General features: G+C 40.9%; 1 protein-coding gene across 1 annotated transcript in view; it reads left to right on the top strand.

Moving 5' to 3' along the window:
- LOC119927221 (cyclic nucleotide-binding domain-containing protein 1-like) overlaps window positions 1-26555 on the top strand; it is a 38057-nt gene extending 11502 nt beyond the window's left edge. The window contains exons 3-5 of the mRNA XM_038745748.1: window positions 4722-4835; window positions 18856-19017; window positions 26472-26555. Coding sequence (XP_038601676.1) covers window positions 4722-4835; window positions 18856-19017; window positions 26472-26529 — 334 coding nt within the window. The 3' untranslated portion in view covers window positions 26530-26555. The remainder of the gene's footprint in view (window positions 1-4721; window positions 4836-18855; window positions 19018-26471) is intronic.
- Window positions 26556-27017: the final 462 nt, after the last annotated feature.

Below are 27017 nucleotides of genomic sequence, written 5' to 3'. Positions count from 1 at the left end.
TAGAGGTATGAAACATGAGTCCATTTATTTGAAAGGCAGTGCTAGCAAGTGGATGCCCTAGATGTTTTCAGCATCTTTCTCTATGAGCTAGTCCTGGGAAATCTGGTTATTCTAAATGCTGTAATGCCACTTTGAATTTCACTAGGCAAAATTCAGACAAGTCCTAGGTGGCTGTTCTCTTCAATACCTTAAAGGGTTCTGATTTTCAACAGGACACTCTTTACTTCTCAAAAGTGAAGCAACCAATAACCTGCATCCAGTCCTTGTATAAGACTTTATTTTGAGTATTCAGCTCTCATCAGGATGAATGCAGGAGTCTTTGTGGGGTTGGTGACTGGTTCTTCATCACTGGAATGGGACACCATTTTCTCACAGATGGCATCTTGATGCCAAAAATAATACAGAATGTTGAGGTGATAGATGCTGTCCCGTGGGGTTCTACTTAAGATGATAGTTGTGGTATGTGTTAAGCACCTACTGTGTCAAAGCCTGTGCTAAGGTAGACACAAAATAACCAGGTAGGGCACAGTCCCTCTTCCTCATGGGGCTCACAAAGTCTAAGTGGGAAGGAGAACAGGTATTGAACTCCCACTTTCCAGATGAGGAAACTGAGGCATAGAGAAATTAAGTGACCTGCTCAAGGTCCTCAAGGTCACGCAGCATACAAGTGGCAGATTTGGATTAGAACTCAACCTTGAGCTTGCAGGGCTATGCTCTTTTCAGTAGGCTTTGCTGCTTCCAATCGTAAGATTTTTATCTGTGTTGATGTAGCTCCTATGACCGAGTAACCAAAAATCCCTTCCACATTAGGGAAGTGTAAACATTCCTTATTATGCTGTAGCACTTACTCTTCATAGGGCTTGGTTTCTTCCTCTTTTTATGGTGTTGTATTTAAACCTCTGCTCTAAATGCTTTAACTTCACTTCATCATTCATAATCCTGTCCCGCTGTCTTCCCCATATTAAGTGTCCATGTAATGGCATTATAAGCTCTTTAAGGCAGGGATAGTGTCTACCAACTCTGTTATATTGTACTCTCCCAGGTGCTCAGTACAGTACACAGTAAGTGCTCAACATTGGTTAGAGCTGTTCTGCCAATCGCTCCAATCATATTAAGTGCTTACTTTGTACAGAGCATTGTGCTAAATGCTAGGGAGAGTATCATATAACAAAGCTGGTTGACGTGTTCCCGGCCCACAACGAGCTTGTGGTCTGGGGGAAGACAGACACCAGTAAAAATAAATTATGATATATGCAAGTGCTATGGGATTCACTGAGTGCAAAGGGTGCAAATCCCAATTCAAGGGCTATACAGAAGGGAGTGAAATGACAAAAATGAGGGTTTAGTTGGGGAAGGACTCTTGAATGAAATATGTTTTTAATAAAGCTTTGAAGGTGGGGAGAGTGAATGTCTGTTGGATATGAAGAGGTAGGGAGTTCCAGGCCAGAGGCAAGACAAGGGAGAAGGATCAGTGGCAAGATAGATGAGACTGATAGAGTGAGTAGATTGGCAGTGGAGGAGCAAAGTGTGCAGATTGGGTTGTAGTGGAAAATCAGGTTGGTACGGTAGGAAATGGCAAGGTGATTGAGTGCTTTAAAGCACATGGCTCCTGTTTGAGTATGTGGATGATAATGGAATATGAGTGTCTGCTATTCAGTCCACTCCTTCTGGCACTTTAGAAGGATGGGTCCACTAAAATTAGTCCATAGACTTTGTTTGGTCTGAAGTTCAGTACCACATTCTTAGGCTTTTAAAGAAATGCTGCCTTCTTGATGCCACCTTTTTATTTGTCCTCTGGTTAGCTTGATGCCTAAGGTGTTCTTCATTTTTGTAAAATTTGGTTATTCAGCAGTGTTTGAATTAGCTGATGGTATTCTGGGTGAAATATTTGTACAGCAGTAGAGGTCAACACTTATCAATGTGTCAGAAGAAAGACCTTAATTTCTAAAGTATAGCTTTAATTTTCTGTTGAATCAGTTGTAAAAAGAACTTTGCACTTCTTTGGAAATGGAAAACTCTCAAACCACAAGATATCCTAAAGTTGTTAAAGAATGGTGAGCCCTAAGAGATATGAGGAGGGTTTATGAATCTTGAAAAAGACCCTGCTGATTCTATGATGGCTTCCCATGTCAGAACTAAAACGGTCAGGTAGACTGAAGAGAATGAAGTGATGCAGAATGAGGATCTGACTGACCTACTAATGTCACAACCTTCTCTTTTAGGTCAAGGGCTTTTTAGAAATGCATTTATAAGTGATCACAGGGCAATTTTCTTCAAGGCAGATCTTAATAAAAGGGTGAAATCCAGTTATGAGTGTATTTAGAGGTCTGAGAAATTAGCTTAATTTGCATGAATTTGCACCTGCTCCCCTTTTAATGTGGAAGAGAAAGATTTGCAGCTCCTGACATTTTCACCAGATAAAATGGAAATTTGTAAATGTATGAGTATTGCCATGACCAATAAGTCCATGAGGTGATACAATCTATATATTCTATAATGAAACAGAAATGACTCTCTGACCTAGTTCTCTATTGCCAGTTTTACAACTTCAATTAACCAGCTGGAAAAAATGAAGCCCTCATTCATTTGAGCTTGAATTCATAGGGGCTCTATATCAAACTCTAACTGGTCCTTTGACTCCTCTGATGACCTCAAAAAGGAGAGAGGCTGGGGAAGAAATGAAAAGTATGGAAAAATCCCTTCCCTTTGCCTTCCCTTCATTTTCTCAGCTTGTTGGTCTGGCTTTCATTGTTCTGGGGGTCCTGTCAGGCATGAAGGAGATAATTTTGTAGTTTGTCATTTTCACTCCCACTTTATATTTGAAAAATTGTACCCTGAATGTCATAGCAGGAGAGATCCTTTGGATTTCTGGCACAGATGTTTTTAAAAAAATCCAACACCTTTTAATTACCTAAATATCTAAAACAATGGATTCTGTATGGTCCAAGTGAGGAAGACCCAATTAAGACAATGGATGTAAAATTCAATACTCAACATTTCCCACAAACCTCCTTGCAAATCTGTCCTGTTCCCTCAGAGATCTCTAATTTTTTTACTCCAACCAAGTTTCTCAAGATATCATGCCCCATTTAGCCTCCATACCCATATTACCTTTCCTTGATGACCAAATTGACACCTTCAACAATGCCCTCTCTACTTAACTCTCTCACTACCCTATACCTTCATCAATCTCATACCACTAACCCACAGTCCTGGATCCCCTCCACAGTCGTCTTCCTTCACTCCCTGTGCAAGAGCTGCAGAGTGCTATTGGTGGAAATCTAGATATGAGACTCAATTCATCCACATCAAGTTCATCCTTGCACGTTTTAACTCTGTCCTCTCCTCTAATAATAATAATAATAATAATGATGATGGCATTTGTTGTGCGTTCTATGTGCAAAACAGTTTTCTAAGCACTGAGGTAGATACAAGGTAATCAGGGTGTCCCACGTAGAGCTCACTGACATCATACCCATTTTACAGATGAGGGAATTGAGGCCCAGAGAAGTTGTGACTTGCCCAGTCACACAGCTGACAAGTGGCAGAAGAGGGATTAGAACCCACTGCCTGGCAAAATTATTTCCCCGTCCTTCTTGACATGCGTGCCCGTTGCCCTCCCACTCCACTGCACTTATGTAAATATCCATAATTTATTTATTAATGTTGTCTGTCTTCCCCTCTAGAGTGTAAGCTTGTGGTGGGCAGGGAATGTCTGTTTTTGTTGTATTGTTGTATTGTACTCTCCTAAGTGCTTAGTGCTCTGCACACAGTAAGTGCTCAGTAAATATGGTTGATCATGGAGTGAATATAGTTGTTGGGAGAAAGGTGGATCCTAAAGTGTAAATATTGACCATATAAAGGTCAATGAGTCAGATTCTCCGCAAGGTCCGTGATAGTCCAGTGGTGGGTGGCTGAGTTATAGAACGAGAGATGCTTTGTTGGGAAGAGCCAGATGTTCAGGGGGGGATACCGTTAAGGCTCTGAGAGGGGATTCAGGAGGGAAGGCTAGAAAAACAGGCAGACTCGATAGTAATGGAGCTGTGGTCCACATGAGACTTGGCTTGGGGAAAAAAGGCTATTTGTTTTCAACTTTTGTTGGCCTCAAAAACAGAAAAGGAGAATTTTTTCCAGTCTTCATTGATATTATAATCAATTTCAGGGGGACTTTCAGCAAGATAGCCAGCTCTGAGATAGCTCCGTTAACCTGAGTCTAAATACATAGAATCCATGAATTCTGTCCTGCTAAGTAGAACCATTTAATTCTCTAAAGCGGCGCTGTGATAGCTGGCCCCTAGGATCCCAGAAAGAGTTGATGTGGTTCCTTAATTGCCAAATAAGCAACAGGGAGGAAAGCACTGTGAATATTTTCAGAACTTTATGTTGTATGGCCCTGAAAATTAGATTCTCCATGGCTTACCAGTGTTCCATGAATTAACATTCTATTGAGATTGCTGAGCTTTTAGATTGAACACATAATGCTGGCATTACCAGTCTTTTTTGGACTAGAATTACTAATAATAATTTTTTTCCAGAGTAAAAAGTGTTTCTACTACTTTTGATCACCATCATTTGCTACCCTAAGCCTTACACCATTCATATGTTGGGCTGCTCAGTGACTCCAGATTTTTCTGTTCTTCACTGGAAGTTGGAAATGATGATGATGTGATGTGGATTTGAGCTTTAAGATAACTGTCTTAAATACATATTATTTCTTTTAGAAAGAATGTGTACTCCACCAAAGAGGCTCACCAAAACTTTATGGAACTTTATCCTAAAATATTCTACAAGGAAAAAGTGGTGCTGCCCAAAATTTTTGTATCGGAAGCAAAAAGGTAATTGATGTCTTTGTATAATATGGAACAGGGGAAGAGAGAAAATGAATGTTGAATGTCAAAAACCTAGAACAGAGCAGCTAAAGATATTATCAGGCCAAGTCCTGTGCTGTATTCTGGTGAGCAGCTGTAGGAGACAAAGATTAGTAGCTAGTGGTAAATTCATTTTCTGCTTGAGCTGAAACATCTGTTCTTTGTTGAGAAGCACATTTGTCCAGAGTTTTGCAAAAAGGATCGGTCTGCTTACACAGTGTTGTGTATGTGGGGAAAAAAAGGGTTATTAGAGCAGTATGAGCAGTCTGCTCTTCCCTCAATGCCCAAAAGGACAAGAATTACCTACATTTGTTCTGGGAAGACTGTTTTGAAAATGTTTAATTTATCAGAGAATAAATCACAGCGTTCTGGGTCCAGGAGGGATTTTGAGATGTCTTCCTATCTGTCCTTCAATACCTTCTCTAATGATAACAATATTAAGTATGACATTTGTTAAACACTTACTGTGTGTAAGGAACTGTACTAAGCACGGGGGTGGTTACAAGCAATTTGGGGTGGACACAGTCGCTGTCCCACATGGGGCTCATAGTCTCAATCCCCATTTTACAGATAAGGTTCCAGGCATAGAAGTGAAGTGACTTTCCCAAGGTCACACAGACAAGTAGAGGAACTGGGATTAGAATACCTGACCTTCTGTCTCCCAGACCCATGCTGTATTTACTACATCATGCTGCTTCTCATACACCGTTCTGCTTCTCTTTGCTTTTCCCTCTGAACCAGAGACAGAGACTTTGGTTTTCAGAAATCTTGCATGATTTTTAAACCAGAGGATCTATTCTGAAGTCCTAATATGCCTGGATCATGTTCCTGGAAGCTATGGTCCTCACCCCTGTCTGTCTCTGAGCACTTAAGCATGACTATTTCCTCTTACACCATGGGGCACCATATCCCAACTGGTTGGCATTTTTGGCAGGGTGTTTCACAGTTCCCAGCAACATCCTAGCCAAATGCGGACTGAAAACACACATTCTGGCAGCACCAAGAGTAGTCGTGTAAGTGATCTTTACGCATAGAACTGAAATAGACATTCACACCCTCATACATCCGGCTCTACCTACAGTCATTCCATTCCATCTGCAAGTGTTTCTTTTTAAAGTCAGATTTCCAGGCAGGATCTGTAGGCCTTTTCCTGGCCCCTTTGTACCCATCTAACTTTTACCCAACTACAAATGAATGCAGCTGTGCTGTTGGAAGGGAAACTATTCCATCAGTCCAAGCTCTGCTGAGGATTTGGGCCCGGTAGAAAGAGCACAGCTCTGGGAATCAGGATGCCTGGGTTCTAGTTTTGAAACTTCCTGCAGTTAGCTAATATGGGCAAAAATGGCACATGCACTTGTCCTCCCCCTGATCTACCTAGTCACCCGTTGAACTCTGTGGACTAGCAAGGATGGAACTGGCAGTGATGATAGCATGAGTGACCCTGTGCAAGCCACTATCGCTATAATCAATTCCTCTGTGCAGGTTCTCTGTTCCCCGTTATCTTCGTGGGGGTACCAGCCCAGATGCCACAGTTCAGATGATGCGTGGCTGGGAGGTGGTGTGGGTGAAAATACCTATTGTCACTTGCAGCTTAACTGGGATAAATCCATCAACTGTAGTAAGCACCTGAGAGAGTAGCACTTAGGATTCATTCATTCAATCGTATTTATTGAGCACTTACTGTGTGCAGAGCACTGTACTAAGCGCTTGGGAAGTACAAGTTGGCAACATATAGAGACGGTCCCTACCCAACAGAAGGCTCACAGTCTAGAAGGGGGAGACAGACAACAAAAAAAACCATATTAACAAAATAAAATAGAATAGTAAATATGTACAAGTAAAATAAAGTAATAAATCTTTACAAATATACATACAGGTACTGTGGAGAGGGGAAGGAGGTAGGGCGGGGGGGATGGGGAAGCAGAGAGGAAGGAGGGGGCTCAGTCTGGGAAGACCTCCTGGAGGAGGTGAGCTCTCAGTAGGGCTTTGAAGGGAGGAAGAGAGCTAGCTTGGCGGATGTGCAGAGGGAGGGCATTCCAGGCCAGGGGGAGGATGTGGGCCGGGGGTCGATGGTGGGACAGGTGAGAACGAGGCACAGTGAGGAGGTTAGCAGCAGAGGAGCAGAGGTTGCGGGCTAGGCTGTAGAAGGAAGGGAGGCGAGGTAGGAGGGGGTGAGGTGATGGAGAGCCTTGAAGCCGAGAGTGAGGAGTTTTTGCCTGATGCGTAGGTTGATTGGTAGCCACTGGAGATTTTTGAGGAGGTGAGTAACATGCCCAGAGCGTTTCTGCACAAAGATGATCCGGGCAGCAGCATGAAGTATAGATTGAAGTGGGGCGAGACAGGAGGATGGGAGATCAGAGAGGAGACTGATGCAGTAATCCAGTCGGGATAGGATGAGAGATTCAACCAGTAGGGTAGTGGTTTGGATGGAGAGGAAAGGGCGGATCTTGGCGATGTTGCAGAGGTGAGACCAGCAGGTTTTGGCGATGTATTGGATGTGAGGGGTGAATGAGAGAGCCAAGTCGAGGATGACACCAAGGTTGCGGGCTTGGGAGAGGGGAAGGATGGTAGTGCCATCAACAGTGATGGGAAAGTCAAGGAGAGGGGCAGGGTTTGGGAGGGAAGATATGGAGTTCAGTCTTGGACATATTGAGTTTTAGATGGCGGGCAGACATCCAGATGGAGATGTCTTGAAGGCAGGAGGAGACACGAGCCTGAAGGGAGGGAGAGGGAGCAGGGGCAGAGATGTAGATTTGGGTGTCATCAGCGTAGAGATGATAGTTGAATCCGTGGGAGTGAATGAGTTCACCAAGGGAGTGAGTGTAGATAGAGAACAGAAGGGGACCAAGAACTGACCCTTGAGGAACCCCTACAATAAGGGGATGTGAGGGGGAGGAGGAGCCCACAAAAGAGGGGATGCATTAGGTGGGTTTTGGCCACAGCGCCTACCCTAGTGGAGAGAGAATCACTCAGGGATATTTATTGAGCACTTACTGTGTGCAGCGCACTATACTAAATTCTTGGGAGAGTTCAATACAACAGAATTAATAGGCAGGTTCCCTGCCCACAGTGAGCTTACAATCTAGAGGGGGAGACAGGCTTTAATATAAATAAAAAATCATAGAGGGTGTGACTGCGTTAAGGTGGTGAAGGGTTGCCAGTTGCTTCTCCTGACAGGTTGTTGCTATCTCTGCATGTAATTTATATACATAGAGCTGTGATTTATTTACTTATATTTCTGTCTGTCTCACCTCTAGACTGTAAACTAGTAGGTAGGGAATGTCTGTTTATTGTTATACTGTACTCGCCCAAGTGCTTAATACAGTGCTAAGGGAGTGAGATGGAATGTAGGCCTGCCTGTGCGTCCCACTGCACAAATGCTTACAAACTGGGTTTTTCACATTTCTGGAAGGCAGGGTTAAAATGTAAAGAGCACTGCATTTGGACTGGATTTGTACTGAAAGAGGTGTCAGGACACTTCTAACCAGGACCACTCCCCATGACTAAAAAACGCCTTATCCTGACCAGAAAATTAGAGGGCTGCAGAAGAGGGGGTTATTTTTGAAGAGCAGAGGTCTGGCTATTTCTGCCTACTGTACTGGGCCTCCTTGCTATTGTCTTTGGTATTTGTTAAGCGCTTACTAGGTGCCAGGCACTGGACAAAGCACTGTGGTGAATACAAGCAAATCAAGTTGGACTCTGGCATCCCTCCCCTTGCCACCTGCTGCAACTTGTCTGTCCGGTCACTGGGCTGGAGCCCTCCCCACTGTGCTAGGCCACCAGACTAGTTCCTGAGTATCTGCCAACAATTCATGGGTTGAACCTCAGAAAATCCTGGCACAAATTAAGACCTGAACCTCTGGCATTGCTGAAGGATTTAATGTCCTCTGATTTTCTGTAAAATTTAGCAATTAGCAAAGGCCACATCAATTATTAGGGAGAATTAGAGAGGCCTGTTAAACTTGGTGATTCCATTACTATCTATTTTTAGCAATGTTCTTTGGTTCTCTAACTTACTGTTTTAGTGATCCATTGTTCAATTGGATTTTGGGGATTTACTCAATGCAAGTCAATTTCAGGTGCTAGAGAGAGCATCATTTTCCATTCATTAAGTAGAGAAGCACATTAAGATATGCAAACAAATGTAATGAACTTAATATTACACTTTTCAGCTTCCAGGCAAAGGTGCTTGCTTTGAGACTTATTTTGCTTCAAGAAGTATGAAGCAATCTATGAATGCACTGTGCAGTGTGCTGCTTCTGTAATAGAGGATGCTTAAAAAATGAAAGTATTATCTGGCAGATACCTTAGTGTTGTGAGAAGTGGAAGATTAGAAGATATTTTATACTCAACCCCAGGATGCTTCTATCTGGGAACTTGATCACTGTAGAAACAGGAGTTAACCGAGATGAAAAACAGGGAGAGGGGAGAGTAAGGTGGAAGAGAAAATCGTTCATTCATTCATTCACTCATTCAATCATTTATTGAGCACTTACTGTGTGCAGAGCACTGTATTAAGCACTTGGGAAGTACAAGGTGGCAACATATAGAGATGGTCCCTACCCAACAATGGGCTCACAGTCTAGAAGGGGGAGAAATGTGGACAGGTGTCAAGAGGGCTTTAGAACCAGGAGAAGGAAATAGGAGTCCTAGGGCTCCTAAAGGGACTGAAGGGTTATTTTGGCCGAGATTTAGGCTGAAAACACCCAGTGATGTCAAACTTATTTTATGCTTCTGTTGTACTTTCCCAATTAGTACAGGGCTTTAAACTCAGTGGGTCTCAGCATATACATTTACTGCTACATTGTGCTTAAAATACCCACTATTTTCAGGTGCTGATCATTTCATAAACAACAATTATAATAATAATCCTGGTATTTGCTTAGCGCTTTCTATGTGCCAAGCCCCAAACTAAGTGCTGGGGCAGGCACAAAATAATCAGGTTGGACATATTTCGTGTCCCATATCCGACACACTTTAAGTAGAAGGGAGAGCTGTTATTGAACTCTCATTTTACAGGTGAGGAAATTGAGGCACAGAGAAGTTGAGTGACCCAAGATCACTCAGCCTGGAAGCTGAGGATCCAGAATTGGACTGAGAATTAGAACCTGTCATTAATTTCCTGCACCCTCTGGCCCTTAGATATGAAAATCAGATATTCCCATTTGGGTATAATAGTCATGTTTTTGGGAATTCTAGCCCACCATCTGAAAGGCTTAAGTGGGATTCCAATAAATGGTTCCACTTTGGGCCAGGATGATATGATAGAACCCTTCAGGAACTTTTGCAGTGGCAGCAGTAATTGTGATTAGTGTTGAGTCTAAAGCAGAGATGGATGACTGAGGACTTGTTCTCAGTGTAAGCATCCACAACCATGGCTATAATCACCTCAACTAAACAGGATGCCTAGGAAATAGATGAAGTACAGAGAAGCAACATGGCTTAGTGGATAGAGCACAGGCCTGGGAAAGAAGAACCTGCATTCTAGTTCCTGCTCTGACACATGTCTGCTGTTACGTTAGACAAGTCACTTAACCTCTCTGGGCCTCAGTTACCTCATCTGTAAAATGGAGATTAAGGTTGTGAGCTCCAGGTGTGACAAGGATTTTGTCTAACCTGATTAACTTGTATCCACCCCAGTGCTTAGAACAGTGAGTGGTACCTATTAAAGGCCTAACAAGTACCATAAGTATTGTTATTACAAGTGTTTCTGGTGCAGCCAGACTGGAAATCACTATTGTCAGCTTAGAAGGGCCCATTGTGATATCGGTTGGTCACCAAGAGCTGTGGCCCGAACCCCCAATTTCCCATGGTGCTTTATCTCCCTTCTGGATCAACAGTATTGCAGTACGATGGGGATAGGTACTCTGGTTCTCAGGCAGTGAAGTTTGCTGCTCTGTCATTGCCCTTGCCTAGAGGGAGCAGGACAGGATACAATACTTGGGCCAACCTGTTATGTGGCATCATGGGAGAACCAGGGATTTCCCTGTCATTTCTGCCCCGCAACTGATTCCAACCCCTAGTGGCTTGCACTGATTTGGAAGATTTGGGTATTTACTTATTTAAATTTATGTATTTCTCAGCAAGCCTTTGAGAGGACTGTCTTTGGAGTGAAGTGTCTGCTCTAGGTTGTAATCTCTTTAGGCAAGTTTCCTGTGAATTTAAACTCGTTTTGCAGGGTAACTCAACCAGGATTGTATGTGAACCTAGGCTTAATAAACATTTATTGCTACTAATGAGATGTTCCTAAATAATCCATAACTACATTTTCAGAGTAGCATCCAGAAATTCTCTGCCTGTTGAAACATTTATTTAAGGATTTTATGATTATACCTATTCTACCCACACAATTTGTGAAGCAGCAATATATTAAATATTTCATCCACATTTCCTTTTTCCTTTCTGTGAGATCCTATCCATTTTAATTAGGAAAAAAAATAAGCTGACATTATGGAAAAACTTTCAGAATAATTAGTTGTTTTTCAAACCTGGAAGCTTAATTCTATTAAGACCTTTTTCCCTGAAGAAAATATGACCATACAGACAATTCTTTACTCCACATTCTATGCCAAAGGCCTACTAGAATCTAACTTTTCATTATCATTAACCAGAAGTAATTTGTGCAATATTTGTAAGCCTCAATTTCCTCTCAAGTTTCATGCTTAATAGTAAGTATAGAATAAAATAGGGAAATAGGCTTGACCAAAATGTCTGCATGTTTTAAATCTGCATTTGCTTTGAAATACCAATCTTCTGATTTAGCCCACAATAGCAGTCTCAGATTTCGTTATTTTGCCACTGGTGGGCACTGAGGAAAGGAAATAAGGAAATTGCTGCAAGGGATTTGTTGCAATACCAGTTTTCATTAGCCAGAAACCTTTTTCTCATGGCAAATTGCAGAACCTATTTTCAGGATATTTATAAGAATTAGGAACAGATTTCTGTTTCATTTTCCATAGCAAAATTTATTATCAACATATGCACTGATGAAACCTATTTTCCCTGGTCCTGTCACTCTATCAGCCAGATTTAACATTTAAGTGAATACTGGCATATTTATTCCATTTATTCATTCATGTATTTATAAACTTTTTTATGCTGTTTATTATTTGTTTTTATTTTCCTTCTATGTATCCAATTCATAGTAGCCTGCTTTTCCTGTTAAAGTATAAGCTTCATGAGGCCAAGAACAGTGCCGTTTCCTATTTGGGTCCAAGCACCTATTGCAGTGCTTGGCACAGAATAGATGCTTAATAAGCAATAGTGAAAGAATGAATCATTTGCAGCAGCAGGAATCAGTGGTTCGTTGAATTTTGAGGATGGATATGTGGTTAAGGTAGTCTACCAGGAATCTTTTTTTTTAATTTATATTTTTTAAAGAGATTTACTCTTGGAATAATTGAGATAAATCTCTTTTACTAACTGCTATTTGATGTTGGGGGTTAGAATGTAAACTCCTCAAAGATAGGAAATGTCATCCAAGATCTTAGTTAAATGCCCAGTACTCTTGAGGGGCTCAGTGAAAGCCATTGAATTCATTGAGATCCTCTTTCCAATGTGCCCACGTTCCTGGTAGTGAGGGATTTCTGGCACCATATTCTTGTTGTCTTAAGCTGTCAAGTCATGTCCGACAAATAGCGACATCATGGACACATCCCTCCCAGAATGCCCCACCTCCACCTGCAATCATTCTGGTCGTATATCCATAGACTTTTCTTGGTAAAAATATGGAAGTGGTTTTCCATTGCCTCCTTCTGCACAGTAAACTTGAATCTCCTCCCTCGACTCTGTCCCATGCCGCTGCTGCCCAGCACAGGTGAGTTTTGACTTGTAGCAGATTGCCTTCCACTCGCTAGCCACTGCCCAAGCTAGGAATGGAAAAGATATGCCTCTGTTTGACTCACATAGTCGGGACTGGTAGAGTACTGGAAACTCTCCAGGTGTGACCCTGAGAGGGGAGGTACCATATTAGTTCTGTGCTTTATCAGGGTACCAATTCAATATTTGTTTTCCCTTCTACTTAAACTGTGAGCCCCATGTGGGACAGGGTCTGTATCTGACTTGATTACACATAGCAAGCATATGAATACCTCAATTATTATTACTGAGCCACTTTGATATGTGACCTAAATCTCTTCAGACTAGCCTAGAGTATTGGGTAGAGAGCAAAAAAGAATCGTAACTTCCTTGTGTGTCTCTGTATTGTAAGAATTTTTTTAATATTTAAGCACTTACTATGAACCAGACACTATACTAAGCACTGGGCTATCCCAGTGCTTAGATAGCTTAGATACAAGCTAATCAGGTTGGACGCAGTCCATGTCCCAACAGTGGACTCACAGTCTTCATCTCATTTAACAGATGAGGCAACTGAATCACAGAGAAGTGAAGTTGACTTGTCCAGGATCATATAACAGGAAAATGGCAGAGCTGGGATTAGAGCCCCATCCTCTAACTCTCAGGCCCATGGTAAGCCACACTCCCTCTCAGTATTCCCAGTTGGCTTACACATCACGAAATCTTTTACAGTAAAAGCTTGTTATTTTACATTGTGTCAGGGGTATCTTGAGGACTATGTAGTCCTGAAGACTGTTGGAACCACATAACTGAGAATAAAGTCTCTGCAGAAACCTTGCAGTTCCTAGGCTGACCAGCCGGGCATTTTGATTGTAACGAGTAGTCATGGTATTTGTTGAGCCAATGCCCAGTACCAAGCTGTTTGGGACAATACAGCAGAAGCACCAGATATTCTCGGCTAACAAGGAGCTCATACTCTAACGAGAGAGGCTCAAATAAAAAAGTTTACCAGCAGTGGAATCAGAGATTGTTTGGTTTTTTTTGATGGCATTTGTTAAGCGCTTACTATGTGCAGAGCACTGTTCTAAGCGCTGGGGGGGGATACATGGTGATCAAATTGTCCCACGTGGGGCTCACAGTCTTAATCCCCATTTTACAGATGAGGTAACTGAGGCTCGGAGAAGTTAAGTGACTTGCCCAAGGTCACCCAGCAGACATGTGGCAGAGTCGGGATTCGAACCCATGACCTCTGACTCCAAAGCCCGTGTTCTTTCCACTGAGCCACGCTGCTTCCCCGATTGTTGTCTTCGCCTATCCTCGCATCAATGAGTAGTGGTTTTTTGACCCCAGTAGCAGAATTCAGAGATGAAATCATGCACTCCATTACCGGCTAAAAACCTCTGTTTACATGCAATGATTCCCAGACAGAGGGTATTTGGTACTTGGGTTTTTCTTGCTTGATTTTGGTTCTTAACACTATTGTTGACTCTGAAGTGAATTGTCATAATGAATGATAATAATTATGGTATTTAAGTGCTCAGTATATGCCAAGCACTGTATACTCTGCCACTTGTCAGCTGTGTGACTTTGGGCAAGTCACTTCACTTCTCTGTGCCTCAGTTCCCTCATCTGTAAAATGGGGATTAAGACTGTGAGCCCCACATGGGACAGCCGGATCACTTTGTATCCTCCCAGCGCTTAGAACAGTGCTTTGCATAAGGTAAGCGCTTAACAAATACCATCATCATTATTATTACTAAGCACTGGGGTGGATGTGAATTAATCATGTTTACTTTATGTTCCTCAAGAGTACATTGAACAACATTCAGCAGCTCCTAGATGACTATCTCAGAAACATTCGGTTAGTATTGCAGTGTGTTGAGTTGGAAGAGTTTCTGGGAGGGTTGGGAGTGCATTCTGACATTAACTTCTACCATTATCCTGTATCACTCAATCCTTCCTCAAGCACTTAGTACAGTGCTTTGCACACAGTAAGCACTCAATAGGTATCAGTGAATGAATGGAGCAGGCTACATGGCACTGGACAGCCTAATTCATTCTAATGGGGAAGTAGAACAATTCAGCCATTATTTTGCAAACTGGGTGATAACAAGAGAGTGCCATGAGATCGAGAGGTATTATTTATTTTTTTTCAATAGCAACTACATGGGCATGCTTGAAAGCTATGGGGAAGGAGCCATCAGAAAGGGAGCTGTTAAGGATGGCTATCGGGGAGGGGACAATTCTTTTGAGGTGAGAAGGAATGGGGTCAGAAGCTCCGGAGGAGGGGGATAGAATTTGAAACAAGGTGGGAGACCTCTTGAGATTCAGTTGAAGTATGGGAGAGATGAAGAGGGGATTTATTTTACTTGTACATATCTATTCTATTTATTTTATTTTGTTAATATGTTTGGTTTTGTTGTCTGTCTCCCCCTTCTAGACTGTGAGTCCACTGTTGGGTAGGGACTGTCTCTATATGTTGCCAACTTGTACTTCCCAAGTGCTTAGTACAGAGCTCTGCACACAGTAAGTGCTCAATAAATATGATTGACTGCAGGGGAACAGGACTGTAGAAGAGCAGGGGAGATTTTGGAGACACCATCCCTAATGGTTTCATTTTATCAATAAAGTAGGTGGTCAAGTCATTAGAGGCAAGGGATTGGGGGTGTTGAAGGACCAGGTTGAGAAAGGAGTTGAAAGTCTGAAACAGCTGTCATGGGCAGTGAGCATGGGAATCACTTAAGGTGGAGAAGTATTTTTGCCAGGTCAATGAGAGGGCAGAATTAAAGCAGGTTTGCCAGCAAGGGGAGTTAAGGAGAGAAAACAGGTCAGAGGTTGTGGTTAGAGTGGGATTTCAGAGGCAGTAAGGTTAGATTGTACAGCAGGTAGACATGATGAGATCAAGTATGTGTCCAAGGTGGAGAGTAGGTAAGGTGGGGTGGATTAGGAGATTGGTGGAGTCGAGGAGTATGAGGAAGCTAAAAGCAGAAGGGTTGTCAGGAACCTTCATGTGGATATTGAAATCCCTGTGAATTGAAACCTATCCTTGTTGGAAGATATTTCATTCTCTTTGTATGGACCTTGTTTCATAGCACAAAGGTCTTCCCAAACTCTCTGTTTATATGATGTTGACTCCTTTGAGTGTTTCGAGATATATCTGAAATCACAGGCCTTCTGAGGATTGAATGTTTATCCTAAAATTGTATCCTTGCAGAAGGGCAGGCATATAACCTTTAATGTTTGTCTGTCAAAGGAGATCAGCCAAGACTAATTGAAGACTCTGTTTAGCTGTGTACCCATGAAGCCCTAATGAAAGAGATGGAATATTATTAATGTAGTCTCTGGATAAAGTGCTTCACTCCTAACTTCCCCAAATTGCAAGTCTTAGAACAGTTCAAAGCACACCACCTATTCAGCACTACTACCAACTGGCCATGAAAAGAAATGGTTATGATAACCTGGGCCCAGTCACTGGCCATTATGGACTACTGAGATATTTGTCTTGTTTTGTAATTAAAAGGCTGTGTACAGAATATAAGTGCAGTATTGTAAATTTTGAATGCTTTTAACAAATAGAAAGGCTTCATGAGAATTTCCTGACTCCAAGTAAATTGACTTTTATGTTTATTTTTTGTGGCCAGATGAGAGAATATTTGGCATTTGAAGAATTGAACAAAGTAGGATTTTATCTGTGCTTTTGATTTAAATTCCTAAAGGGCAGTTGGATTGTATTCACCAACCATCTTGACAGCTTTGTATCCTTCTCCAAGAGAAAATAAACCTGGTGGAAGGTGATTGGATGACAGCATGATCTCTCTTTTGTGGGAATTTATTATTAAAGTTTCATCTCCCCTGTGTTTACTTTGGCAGGACTCTTTGGCAACTATAATCACAATGCCAATATCCTAGCTCTTTTGTGGAGTCTCAAGAAATTAATGCATGCTAGAATTCTTATCTTTCATAAAATACACAAGAAATCATAGATCAGCAAACTGAAGATTTGGTTCATTCAGTTTTCAGAAGAATGTATCCAGGTATTTCCTGAGTCCAGCTGTCTATCCAGTGGAAAAAAAAATTAGGAGAGCTGGATTCTCATTCTGGTTCTGCTTTAGGAGGTTAACCTGGATGAAGATGCACTTTGAAGTCCTACTTTGCTACCCAGATTTTTTTTATTTTTTTTAAATCAGTCCATGTCTTCCCACTCCTCAAGATCCTCCAGTGTTTGCCCAACCACCTTCACATCAAACAGAAACTCCTTACCAAGTGCTTAGTACAGTGCTCTGCACAGAGTAAACACTCAATAAATGCGTTGATTGAGTACCATTGGCTTTAAAGCACTCAGTCTTCTTGCCTCAGTTACCTTACCTCTCTGACCTACTACAATGAGCCTGCTTACTTCACTTCTCTAATGGCAACCTACTCACTGTACCTCGATCTCATCTGTCATGCTGCCAATCCCTTTCCCACATCCTCCCTCTGGCCTGCAACTTCCTCCCTCTGGCCTGCAACTTCCTCTCCCTTCCTTTACGATAGACCGCCACTCTCACCACCTTCAAAGCCTTATCAAAATCAAATCTCCAAGATGCCTTCCCTAATTAAGCTCTCATTTTCCCTATTCCCTCTCCTTCTGCACTGCCTTTGCACTTGGATTTGAATCCTTTATTCACCCCATCCTGAGCCCCACAGCACTTATGTACATATCCATAATCATTCATGGTCGTATTCATTGAGCACTTACTGTGTGCAGTGCACTGTACTAAGTGCTTGGAAAGTACAATTCAGCAACAGAGACAATCCCTACCCAGCAGAAGGTTAGCACCAGAGGAGCAGAGTGTGTGGGCTGAGATGTAGAAGGAGAGAAGGGAGGTGAGGTAGGAAGGGTATGGTGATGGAGAGTTTTAAAGCCAATAGTCAGCAGTTTTTGGTTGATATGAAGGTTGATAAGCAACCACTGGAGATTTTTGAGGAGGGGGCTAACATGCCCTGCACGTTCCTGTAAAAAGATAATCTGGGCAGCGGAGTGAAGTATGGACCGAAGTGGGGAGAGGCATGAGGTATATTGTTTATAATGATGCTAAGTCCTTTACTTAGACCATGAGAAGAGTAGAAGGGATAGTAGAACTAGTTTTCCCAGAACTGGAAGTCAAGTGAACTGGGTTCCAGTCCCAGCTCTACTACTAGATGCAGTGAAATCTTGGTAAGTCACTTAACTTTTCTATGCCTGTTTGATCATCTATAAAATAAAGATGAACCCCCCACCTCCTCCCAGCCCACTGCACTTATGTATATATCTGTAATTTTATTTTATTGTATTGATGTCAGTATCACTGTCTGCCTCCCCCTCTCTAGACTGTGAGCTCGGCATGGGCAGGGATTGTCACTGTTTACTGTTATATTGTGCTTTCCTAAGTGCTTAGTTCAGTGCACACAGTAAGCACTTAATAAATATGATTGAATAAATGAATATTCTCCCTCCCTCTTAGATTATGAATATCATATGGCACAGTGTTTGGCATATAATAAGCACTTAAATGCATACAATAATTACTAAATTCTCCTTTATTTTTCTTCTTCCTCTATTTCTGTTCTGGTTGAAAATGCCTTTAGTTTTAGAAACTCAAACAAGGTTGAATTTTTAAAAAAAATAAAATAGTTTTAAAATCAATGGGAAAGAGTAGGAACATGTTTACCTACTCTGATATATTGTATTCTCCCAAGCACTTAGCACAGTGCTCTGTGCACAGTGTGTTCAATAAATATAATATAAAGTGAGCAACAACCTCTCAAGATCTAATAATGAAGAACTTAAACTGATTTCTCTTTCTCCAAGCAGGGGACAGTTTTTAAAAGGATCCATTAAGGGCCATTTATGTGAATGTATTTTCAACGTATTGGAAGAATCTTTTCTTATCCCTGGACACAGAATTCCAGTCTAGCCCACCTTCCTCAGATCTCAACTTTTCCATGACCTGCTTCCAGCTGAGGAAAAATGACTGGGTCCTTCAGTTTCCTGCAGGGTCTGTCCAGGACTAGGATTAGAGGAGGTAGCATTCAGGACAATTGGCTGGGGGAGTGACTAAAAAGAACCCCATTTTGCCAATTCAGGGCTAGAAATTGTAAGGGGCCACCAATCAGGGAACAAGCCGGGAAGTGGCAACCCTGAAATACTGCTGTCTCTTCCTGTGTTTAGGCCAAGTAGTGAAGACGCAATACTTCAAAATAAGGTCACACCCCTCGAAGATGTTCATGATATAGCTGTTCATCTTCAGAAAATTCATGGTCTCAAAATTGGATGTGTGGCTCTGACTTTTAAGGACAAGATGGAGAAATTAATAACTATCTTGAAGAAACTGTAAGTATTCCATGAGAACTTTTTACCTTTTGTCGAAAAATGATTGTACAAGCAAGAGGCCATTAAAAGTATATGGCAGATCAGTAGGTTGAATTGTACTAGCTACCAGTTTGGGAGAGGGATGGGAAGCATATATTTTTGTTTGTTTTTTAACGATGAAGTGGTGCCCAACTTTGTCTTAGAACCATGGCCTAAAGCATTTGGTTAGCGTTTTTTAGAAGACAGAGATAATTTTGAGGATTGGTCAGAGTATGTATGTGCTATAAACTTAAAAACAGACTTTGAGAGGAATTTTGATTTCAGAAGGGCTTTGAAGAAGGGGAGAGCAGTGGCTTACAGGATGTGAATAGGGAGGGAGTTTGAGGGAGGGCAGGGCAAGGGCCCAGAGGAGGGAGAGAGACCCAGAGGGAGAGATGACACGGAGGCAAAGTGAGTAGGTTCATGAAGTCTGCTCGCTGGGTTGCATTATAAAATCAGTAAGATAAGATAGAATGAGAAGAGCTGATTGAGTGCTTTAAAGCCAATGGTATGGAGTTTCTGTTAGATGTGTAGGTAGATGGCCAAACATTGGAGGTCCTTGAGGAGTAAGGGGACATGGATTGAACTTTTTTTTTTAATTGACTCACTCAAACAATGGTATTTATTGAGCACTTAAACTTTTAAATGGTATTTGAGTGCTTACTATGTGCTAGGCATTGTACTAAGCTTTAAAAGTGATGGCATTTATTAAGTGCTTACTATGTGCAAAGCACTGCTGTATGCGCTGGAGAGGTTACAAGGTGATCAGGTTGTCCCTTGGGGGGCTCACAGTCTTAATCCCCATTTTACAGATGAGGTAACTGAGGCACAGAGAAGTGAAGTGACTTGCCCAAAGTCACACAACTGACAATTGGTGGAGCCGGGATTTGAACCCATGACCTCTGACTCCAAAGCCCATGCTCTTTCCACTGAGCCATGCTGCTATGGACACAGTCCATGTCCTTCATGGAGCTCACAGTCTAGACAAGAGGGGAAAAAGGTATTGAACCCCCATTTTACATACAAGAAAACTGAAGCATAGCGCAGTTAAGTGACTTGCCCAAAGTAATGCAGCAGAAAAGTGTCAGAGCCAGGATTAGAGCATAGGCCCTCAGAATCCCAGACCCATACTCTATGGCAGTCAGTCAATTAATGGCTTATTGTGTATAGAGCACTGTACTAAACACTTGGAAGAGTGTAAAACAGTAGAATTGGAAGCCAAAATCCCTGCCCTTCTAGACTGTGAGTCTGTTGTGGGCAGGGATTGTCCCTCTTTGTTGCTGAATTGTACTTTACAAGCACTTAGTGCTGTGCACTGCATACAGTAAACACTTAAATACAAATGAATGAATGAATGCCCTGAAGAATTTTATAGTCTAGTAGGAGAGACAAACATTAATGTAAATTACAGATTCTGGACATGGCAGAGTAAAAGTCAGTAAATTATATTTGAGTGCTTACTGTATGCAGAGCACTGTACTAAGCAATTGGGAGAGTACAATAAAACACAATATAAAAATACTTATATGAATACTGTGCACCTGGGGGTGGGGTGAGCATCAAAGTGCTTAAGGGGTAAGACTCAAATGCAGAGGTAACATGAGTGAATAGGGTAGGGAAATGAAGGATTACCCAAGGAAGGGCTCTTGGAGGGAGTATTTTAGTAAGGTTTGAAGATGGGAAGAGTGGTGGACTATTAGATATGAAGGAGGAGAGAGTTCCAGATTTGAAGGGGAATTTGGGCCAGGGATTGGAAGTGAGATACATGAGATAAAGGTACAGTGAGTAGGATCGGGCTAGAGAAGCCAAGTGTGAGGTTTGGGTTGTAGTAGTAAATCAGTGAGGTAAGGTAAGATAGCAAGAGTGGATTGAATGTCTTAAGTGCTTAGTACAGTGCTCTGCACACAGTAAGTGCTCAATAAATGATTAAATGAATGAATTTAAGCTGATGGTATAGAGTTTCTGTTTGATGCCAAGAAGGATGGCTATCCATTGGATGTTTTCAAAGAGTGGGGAAGATGTAGTCTGAACATTTTTTTTTTTTTTTTTAGAAAGGTGACCCAGGCAGTAGAGTAAAATATGGACTTCAGTGGGGAGACACTGCAGGTATAGAGGAGCAGCATGGCTCAATGGAAAGAGCATGGGTTTTGGAGTCAGAGGTCATGGGTTCAAACGCCGGCTCTGCCAATTGTCAACCGTGTGACTTTGGGCAAGTCACTTAACTTCTCTGAGCCTCAGTTACCTCATCTATAAAATTGGGATTAAGACTGTGAGCCACCCATGGGACAACCTGATCACTTTGTAACCTCCCCAGCGCTTAGAACAGTGCTTTGCACATAGTAAGTGCTTAACAAATGCCGTCATTTTTATTATTATTATTATTATTATAGGGGTCAGTGAGGATGCTGATGCAGTTTGAGACAAACAGAACTGATCCAAAACAGAACCACAGTTTCTCACCCAAACTCTGTCCTCCCACCGACTTTCCCACCACTGTAATCAACACCAATTAATCAATCAATTGTATTTATTGAGCACAAGCACTTGGGAGAGTTCAATATAACACAACAGAGTTGGTAGACGTGTTCCTTTCCCACAATGAGTGTAGGGTCTAGAGGGACCTTACGATCTCCATATCTCACAAACCTGTAACAGTTGTATTGTCTTCAACTCATCTCTTTTATTCAACCCACATATTAAATGTCATCAAATCCTGTCGATTTTTACCTACACAACTGTAGAATATGTCCTTTCCTATTTATTCACCCAGACGGCTTCCGCATTAATCCAAGAATTTACCTATTCTACTTTATTAATCTCCTTGCTGCCTCTGTCTCTTCCCACTACAGTCCATACTTCACACCTACCTTCACAACACCTGTAGAATATGCCCTTTCCTATTCATCCAGATGGCTTACACATTAATCCAAGAATTTACCCATCCTGCTTTATTAATCTCCTTGCTGCCTCTCTCTTCCCACTACAGTCCATACTTCATACTCTACCAAGATCATTTCTCTAAAAAAAAAAAAAAAAAAAAAATTATTCCGTATCACCCCACTCCTCAAATACCTCCAAAGATTGCCTATCTAATAATAATAATGATGGTATTTAGGCGCTCATTATGTGAGAAGCACTGTTTGTCCTAAGCACTGGAAATCAAAAAGATACTCATTACCATAGACTTGAAGGAACTGAATCTGTTTCCTCTTTCCCACCTTTCCTCATTTATTTCCTACTTCATCCCAGTCCACACACTTCATTCCTCTAACACTAACCCACTCTTTATACCTTGATATCATCTATCCCACCGCTGACCCAAGGCCTGGAACTCCCTCCCACTTTTGGTATCGGACTGAGCACCACTCTTCCCACCTTCAGAGCTCTCCTAAAAATCGCATCTCCTCCAAGAAGTCCTCATTTCACCACACCCTGACCCTAAAACACATATTTTTACTCTCCACCATTTCTCCTTCTGTAATTTATTTTAATGTCTGTTTCCCCCTCTAGACTTTAAGCTCCTTGGGGCAGGGTTTATGTCCATCAACTCTACCGTATTGCAGTACTGAGTACGGTGCTCTGCACAGAGTAGGTGCTTAATAAATGACATTGATTGGTGGACTGAAGCAAAATGAGTGTACAATTTTCAGTTCACTATCCATATTTTTGCTCAACAGTATTCTTTTCAAGTTCACACTAATTTATTTTGTTTTCTATATATTTTCTCCAGCTTATTGCTTCCTGAGGAATTTAGCTCAGTGGAGAATGGTTTAGGGATTAATTTCCTGGAAAATGAACAAATTCAGGTGTTGGGTATCTGAGAGAGGCATTGCTCTAATGCTTGGGTAGTCAGGGTGCTATCTTCATTCAAAATTGTGTCACTTTAAGTTTCCGATCATTCCCAGCTGGTTATGTTAAAATTAGATTGTATTATCTCTCCATGACCAAAATGGAAATGTCTCATTATTTGCATTTCATTTTACCTAAATGCTTTGGATTGCTTTTTGCTTTACATTTTCCAGGTTCAGTAACAATGCATTAAATGCTACCCAACTCTTTAAAAAAAAAAAAAAAACAAAAAAAAAACAACTTGCCATTTAACCCAAGGTGACCTATTTCAAATAAAATAAGTCTTCAAGGATCCATCAAGGCCATCAAGGCTGTATTTTTCCACCATCTCAAAGATAAATTAAGGAAATAGGCAAGAGAAATATTGATCTTATAATAGCCCAACACAAAGCGGAAAATACACCTGGTCTCCTCTCATTTTCAGAGAATGCACAGACAAAAAAAATTCCATACATTTTAATAGGGACTTTAATATGAGAAGCAGCATGGCTCAATGGAAGGAGCACGGGCTTGGGAGTCAGAGGTCATGGGTTCTAATCCCGGCTATGCTGCTTGTCAGCTGCGTAACTTTGGGCAAGTCAGTTGACTTCTCTGTGTCTCAATGACCTCATCTATAAAATGGGGATTGACTGTGAGCCCCACATGGGACAACCTGATCACCTTGTATTCTCCTCAGCGCTTAGAACAGTGCTTTGCACATAGTATGAGCTGAACAAATATCATTATTATATAAGGAAAATCTCATTATTATAGTTATAGTAAATGTTCATCACTTACCAGCCTCTACCTCAAACTGTACTGTTCTGTACTTTGTGGTTCTCTGAATCTTTGCAGCTTTATAGTAAAATAACCAGAAGCAGATTGTGAAACATTTCTCTAATAGGAGGCATGAAAATATAAAAATTTGTGCAGCCAAATGTCAGTCATGTTGTTTTCTTCAAAGCAATCCACCCCCTAAATCCACTAATTCTCACATGATACATAAGTAGTATCACACATTTCCCCCATAACATGAGGTTCTTCAGGTGGATGCATTCTGAAGAAGAAACAAGCTCTTGAACCATGCATCTTATAATTTACTTCACTTTCAATGACCCAATATCCACAAAGACCTTAACAGCAGTGTCAAACCGAATACTCAAGCGCATGTATCATTCATGTTCTCAGAAAAGCAGTAAGGAATAATCTTAAATTTTTCAGTCTGTTTAATACTTAGGAAACTGTAACCTTATAGTAAATCTATGTCCTTAACATCAATTTTGCTTCTACCTTAAAATTAGACTTTCATTTTAATGCTAGAATTGCCCAATTCCTCTGAAATGATGGCAGGGATGATTTGAGTGTTTGGAAAAAAACTCCTCATGGAAAGTCAAAGTGCTATTTAAAATCATAGTGCAGTAAAAAAAAAAATGAAGTTTCAAAATATGGAATGGAAGGAAGGTCTCAGTCTTATTTAGAATTATAAAGAGAATGCATTTGCTCTAAGTACCTAGTCATGAATAAAACATACTCTAAATACAAAGGCAGGTATAAAAACTAGATTATTCTTTTGCCAAAAAAGTGGTCTGACAGTACCTACATACTGCTGAAAGTTTAGTCATATACTAATATCAGTTGAAATTTTGGACCATACATGAAGCATTAATATGGGCTGAGAATTTGATATAAAATACAATTAATTTTTTTACTGAATTTTCAGTCTGAAATATTGCATGTGTGCATATACCTTCAAAGATGCAAGAGTCCTTATTTAAATAACCTTAAACATGCAGTTGGGATTATGAGTCAAGGAGATTTGTTACATCAACACAGCTTTTGAGTTCCTTGGGGAAGTTTTAGTTTACTAGGTCAAATTACAGATCCTGATTATATATATATTTTTTCCCATTGTAATTTTCTTTGCCATTAACATCGTTTATTGATGATCAAAGGAATTCCTTATTTTTTGTTTTTGAGATATGGATGATGGTTTCCTCTCTATCCTGAAAGAGAAGAGATTTACAAAATGAAAGCAATTAAAAAGTAAAATTAGAAATGTCTGAGTTGACTAATCCTGAATTGTTAGTTATGATTATAATTTCTGAATCGTTTTGGTTGTTTACTAATTCAAAACTTTAAGGCCAGCTAAGGTGACTGTTTAGAGGTTCTGTCACTGTTCTGGAGTTACCTTCCACTAGGAAGGAATCCACAACACCACCCAGTTCCAGAGTTCTTGTGACCTATGATTACCAACTGAATGAAGGAGAGTTGATTAGCAAGAGCATAGTTTATATTTCATCTTCTTTAACAATTTATTATTTCAAGAAAAATAGTGTTGGGAAGAACAATAAAGGGAAATGAAAACTTTAGCCTATTTGAGAAATGTCACCATATATGTCATGTCAGAAAGTGGTCTTGTTCTGAACGACTTTATACATAAGAGCAGGTAAATGCCACTTCACAGACAAGGTTTAATCCAATTATCTCTAGTCTGGCTCAGCCAGAAGTTATCTCCATTAGAAGGCAAATTAAAAAAATCTGTCATGTTTCCTTGTTTTAGCTCCTTCGCATTGAATATATGTGATGTTTACTTTGAAAAACTGTAATGCTTTTAAATAGGGAGAAAAAAACAATAACAAAGTTTTTGAATACCTAATGGGTGCAAAGCAATGTACTGTTCTAGAATGTGTTGCCTTATCTACTTTATGACATTGCTCCTTTCTGATGTTTGTATGTTTGGGACTCTATCCCTCTAGTAAGCTGCGAGAATTGGGGTGGGAGGTATTTATATTATCAAAATATTTCTGGTAATTGTAGTCTCAGAAATACAGCACTGACTAAAAGTATTCGCTCTTGAAGTTCATGCACCACCCCCCCCACACACACACTCCCCCAACCCCCGTCCCAATACCCCAGTGTTTCTGGGGAAAATACAATTGATTTTTAGGTGTTGCATAAAATGTAAATATGGAACCCCCATACAAATGTTCTGTCATTGCCTTGTGGATACTGGACTTTTCAATTCATTCATTGTCATATTTATTGAGTGCTTACTGTGTGCAGAGCGCTGTACTAAGCACTTGGGAAGTACAAGTCGGTAACATATAGAAACGGTCCCTACCCAACAACGGGCTCACAGTCTAGAAAGAGAATAATCAATATGAAAGAATAAAAAAGCAGGCAAATGTAGGCTCAGCCTACATGAAACAATAGCAGGGGCATAGAATTGAAAGAGTGGGTCACATTGTGCTGGTGGGTGGGGTATGCAGTGGCTGGAGTTAATCAGAGAAGACATCCCATAGTAGGTGAGCCTTAAACTTTGATTAACAATGATGAAATAAAGTGAGTGGAAAAAATAATCGGCCACTTGGAGGGATACCACTGGGAGGGCTAGGAAAGTGGCAAATGAATCATGAAAACATTTCTACAGTATTGGCAATAATCAGCTTTTCTTCCTAAGATGGAACATTAACATTTTTCCATTAAAGTCTGGTCCTTTAAACCCATACTGTGTCTATAAATAGTCTTCCCCTATGGCTTAGAGATTAGTACCTTTGGAGTGTGTCTAACCCACAATTCCAAAATGTTTCTTCCCTATGTTCTGCAAGGCAAGCCAATGAATCTGAGGAGAGGAGGGGGAAAAAGAAGGAAAGTAAACTTGAATAATGCCACCCCTAATAAAAATAAGGCAGCATATAATTGTTTTGTCTTCTTAGAACCACCCCTGTAACAGGTAAACAAAAATCCAAATTAAAGACCAGCAGTTGGTACAGAAAGCTGGCAGTTTCTGAGAGATTTGATGCCTGGAAGGAGGGATTTGTTCTATTCCCTCCTGAGCTTCTGTCTGTTAATGTTCAGTTCTATTCTTTTAAAATCTAATGCTACTGTATCTACTGCGGCAATGTATAGAAAGCCATTCAAAATATGTATTATCTTAATTAACTGGTATTATTCCTGCTGAATCAGATTGAATAGAAAAATCCTTATTTCCCCAGAGGGGCCTTGCAAACTGTACTGTGGGGGTTCAGCACTTCTGAGTTTAGGTTGCTATTATTTATATTATATAATGTGTGTGTACTGCCAAACAAATTCCCCAGGAGCTTTTAAATTAATAGCATAAATACTGTTAGGGAGACCACCCAGGCAGAGGAGAG

Source organism: Tachyglossus aculeatus, chromosome 4, assembly GCF_015852505.1.
Source record: "Tachyglossus aculeatus isolate mTacAcu1 chromosome 4, mTacAcu1.pri, whole genome shotgun sequence".
In the NCBI taxonomy this organism is placed as follows: domain Eukaryota; kingdom Metazoa; phylum Chordata; class Mammalia; order Monotremata; family Tachyglossidae; genus Tachyglossus; species Tachyglossus aculeatus.
Note: the sequence above shows the minus strand (reverse complement) of the source record. Positions and strands in the feature narration are given on the sequence as shown.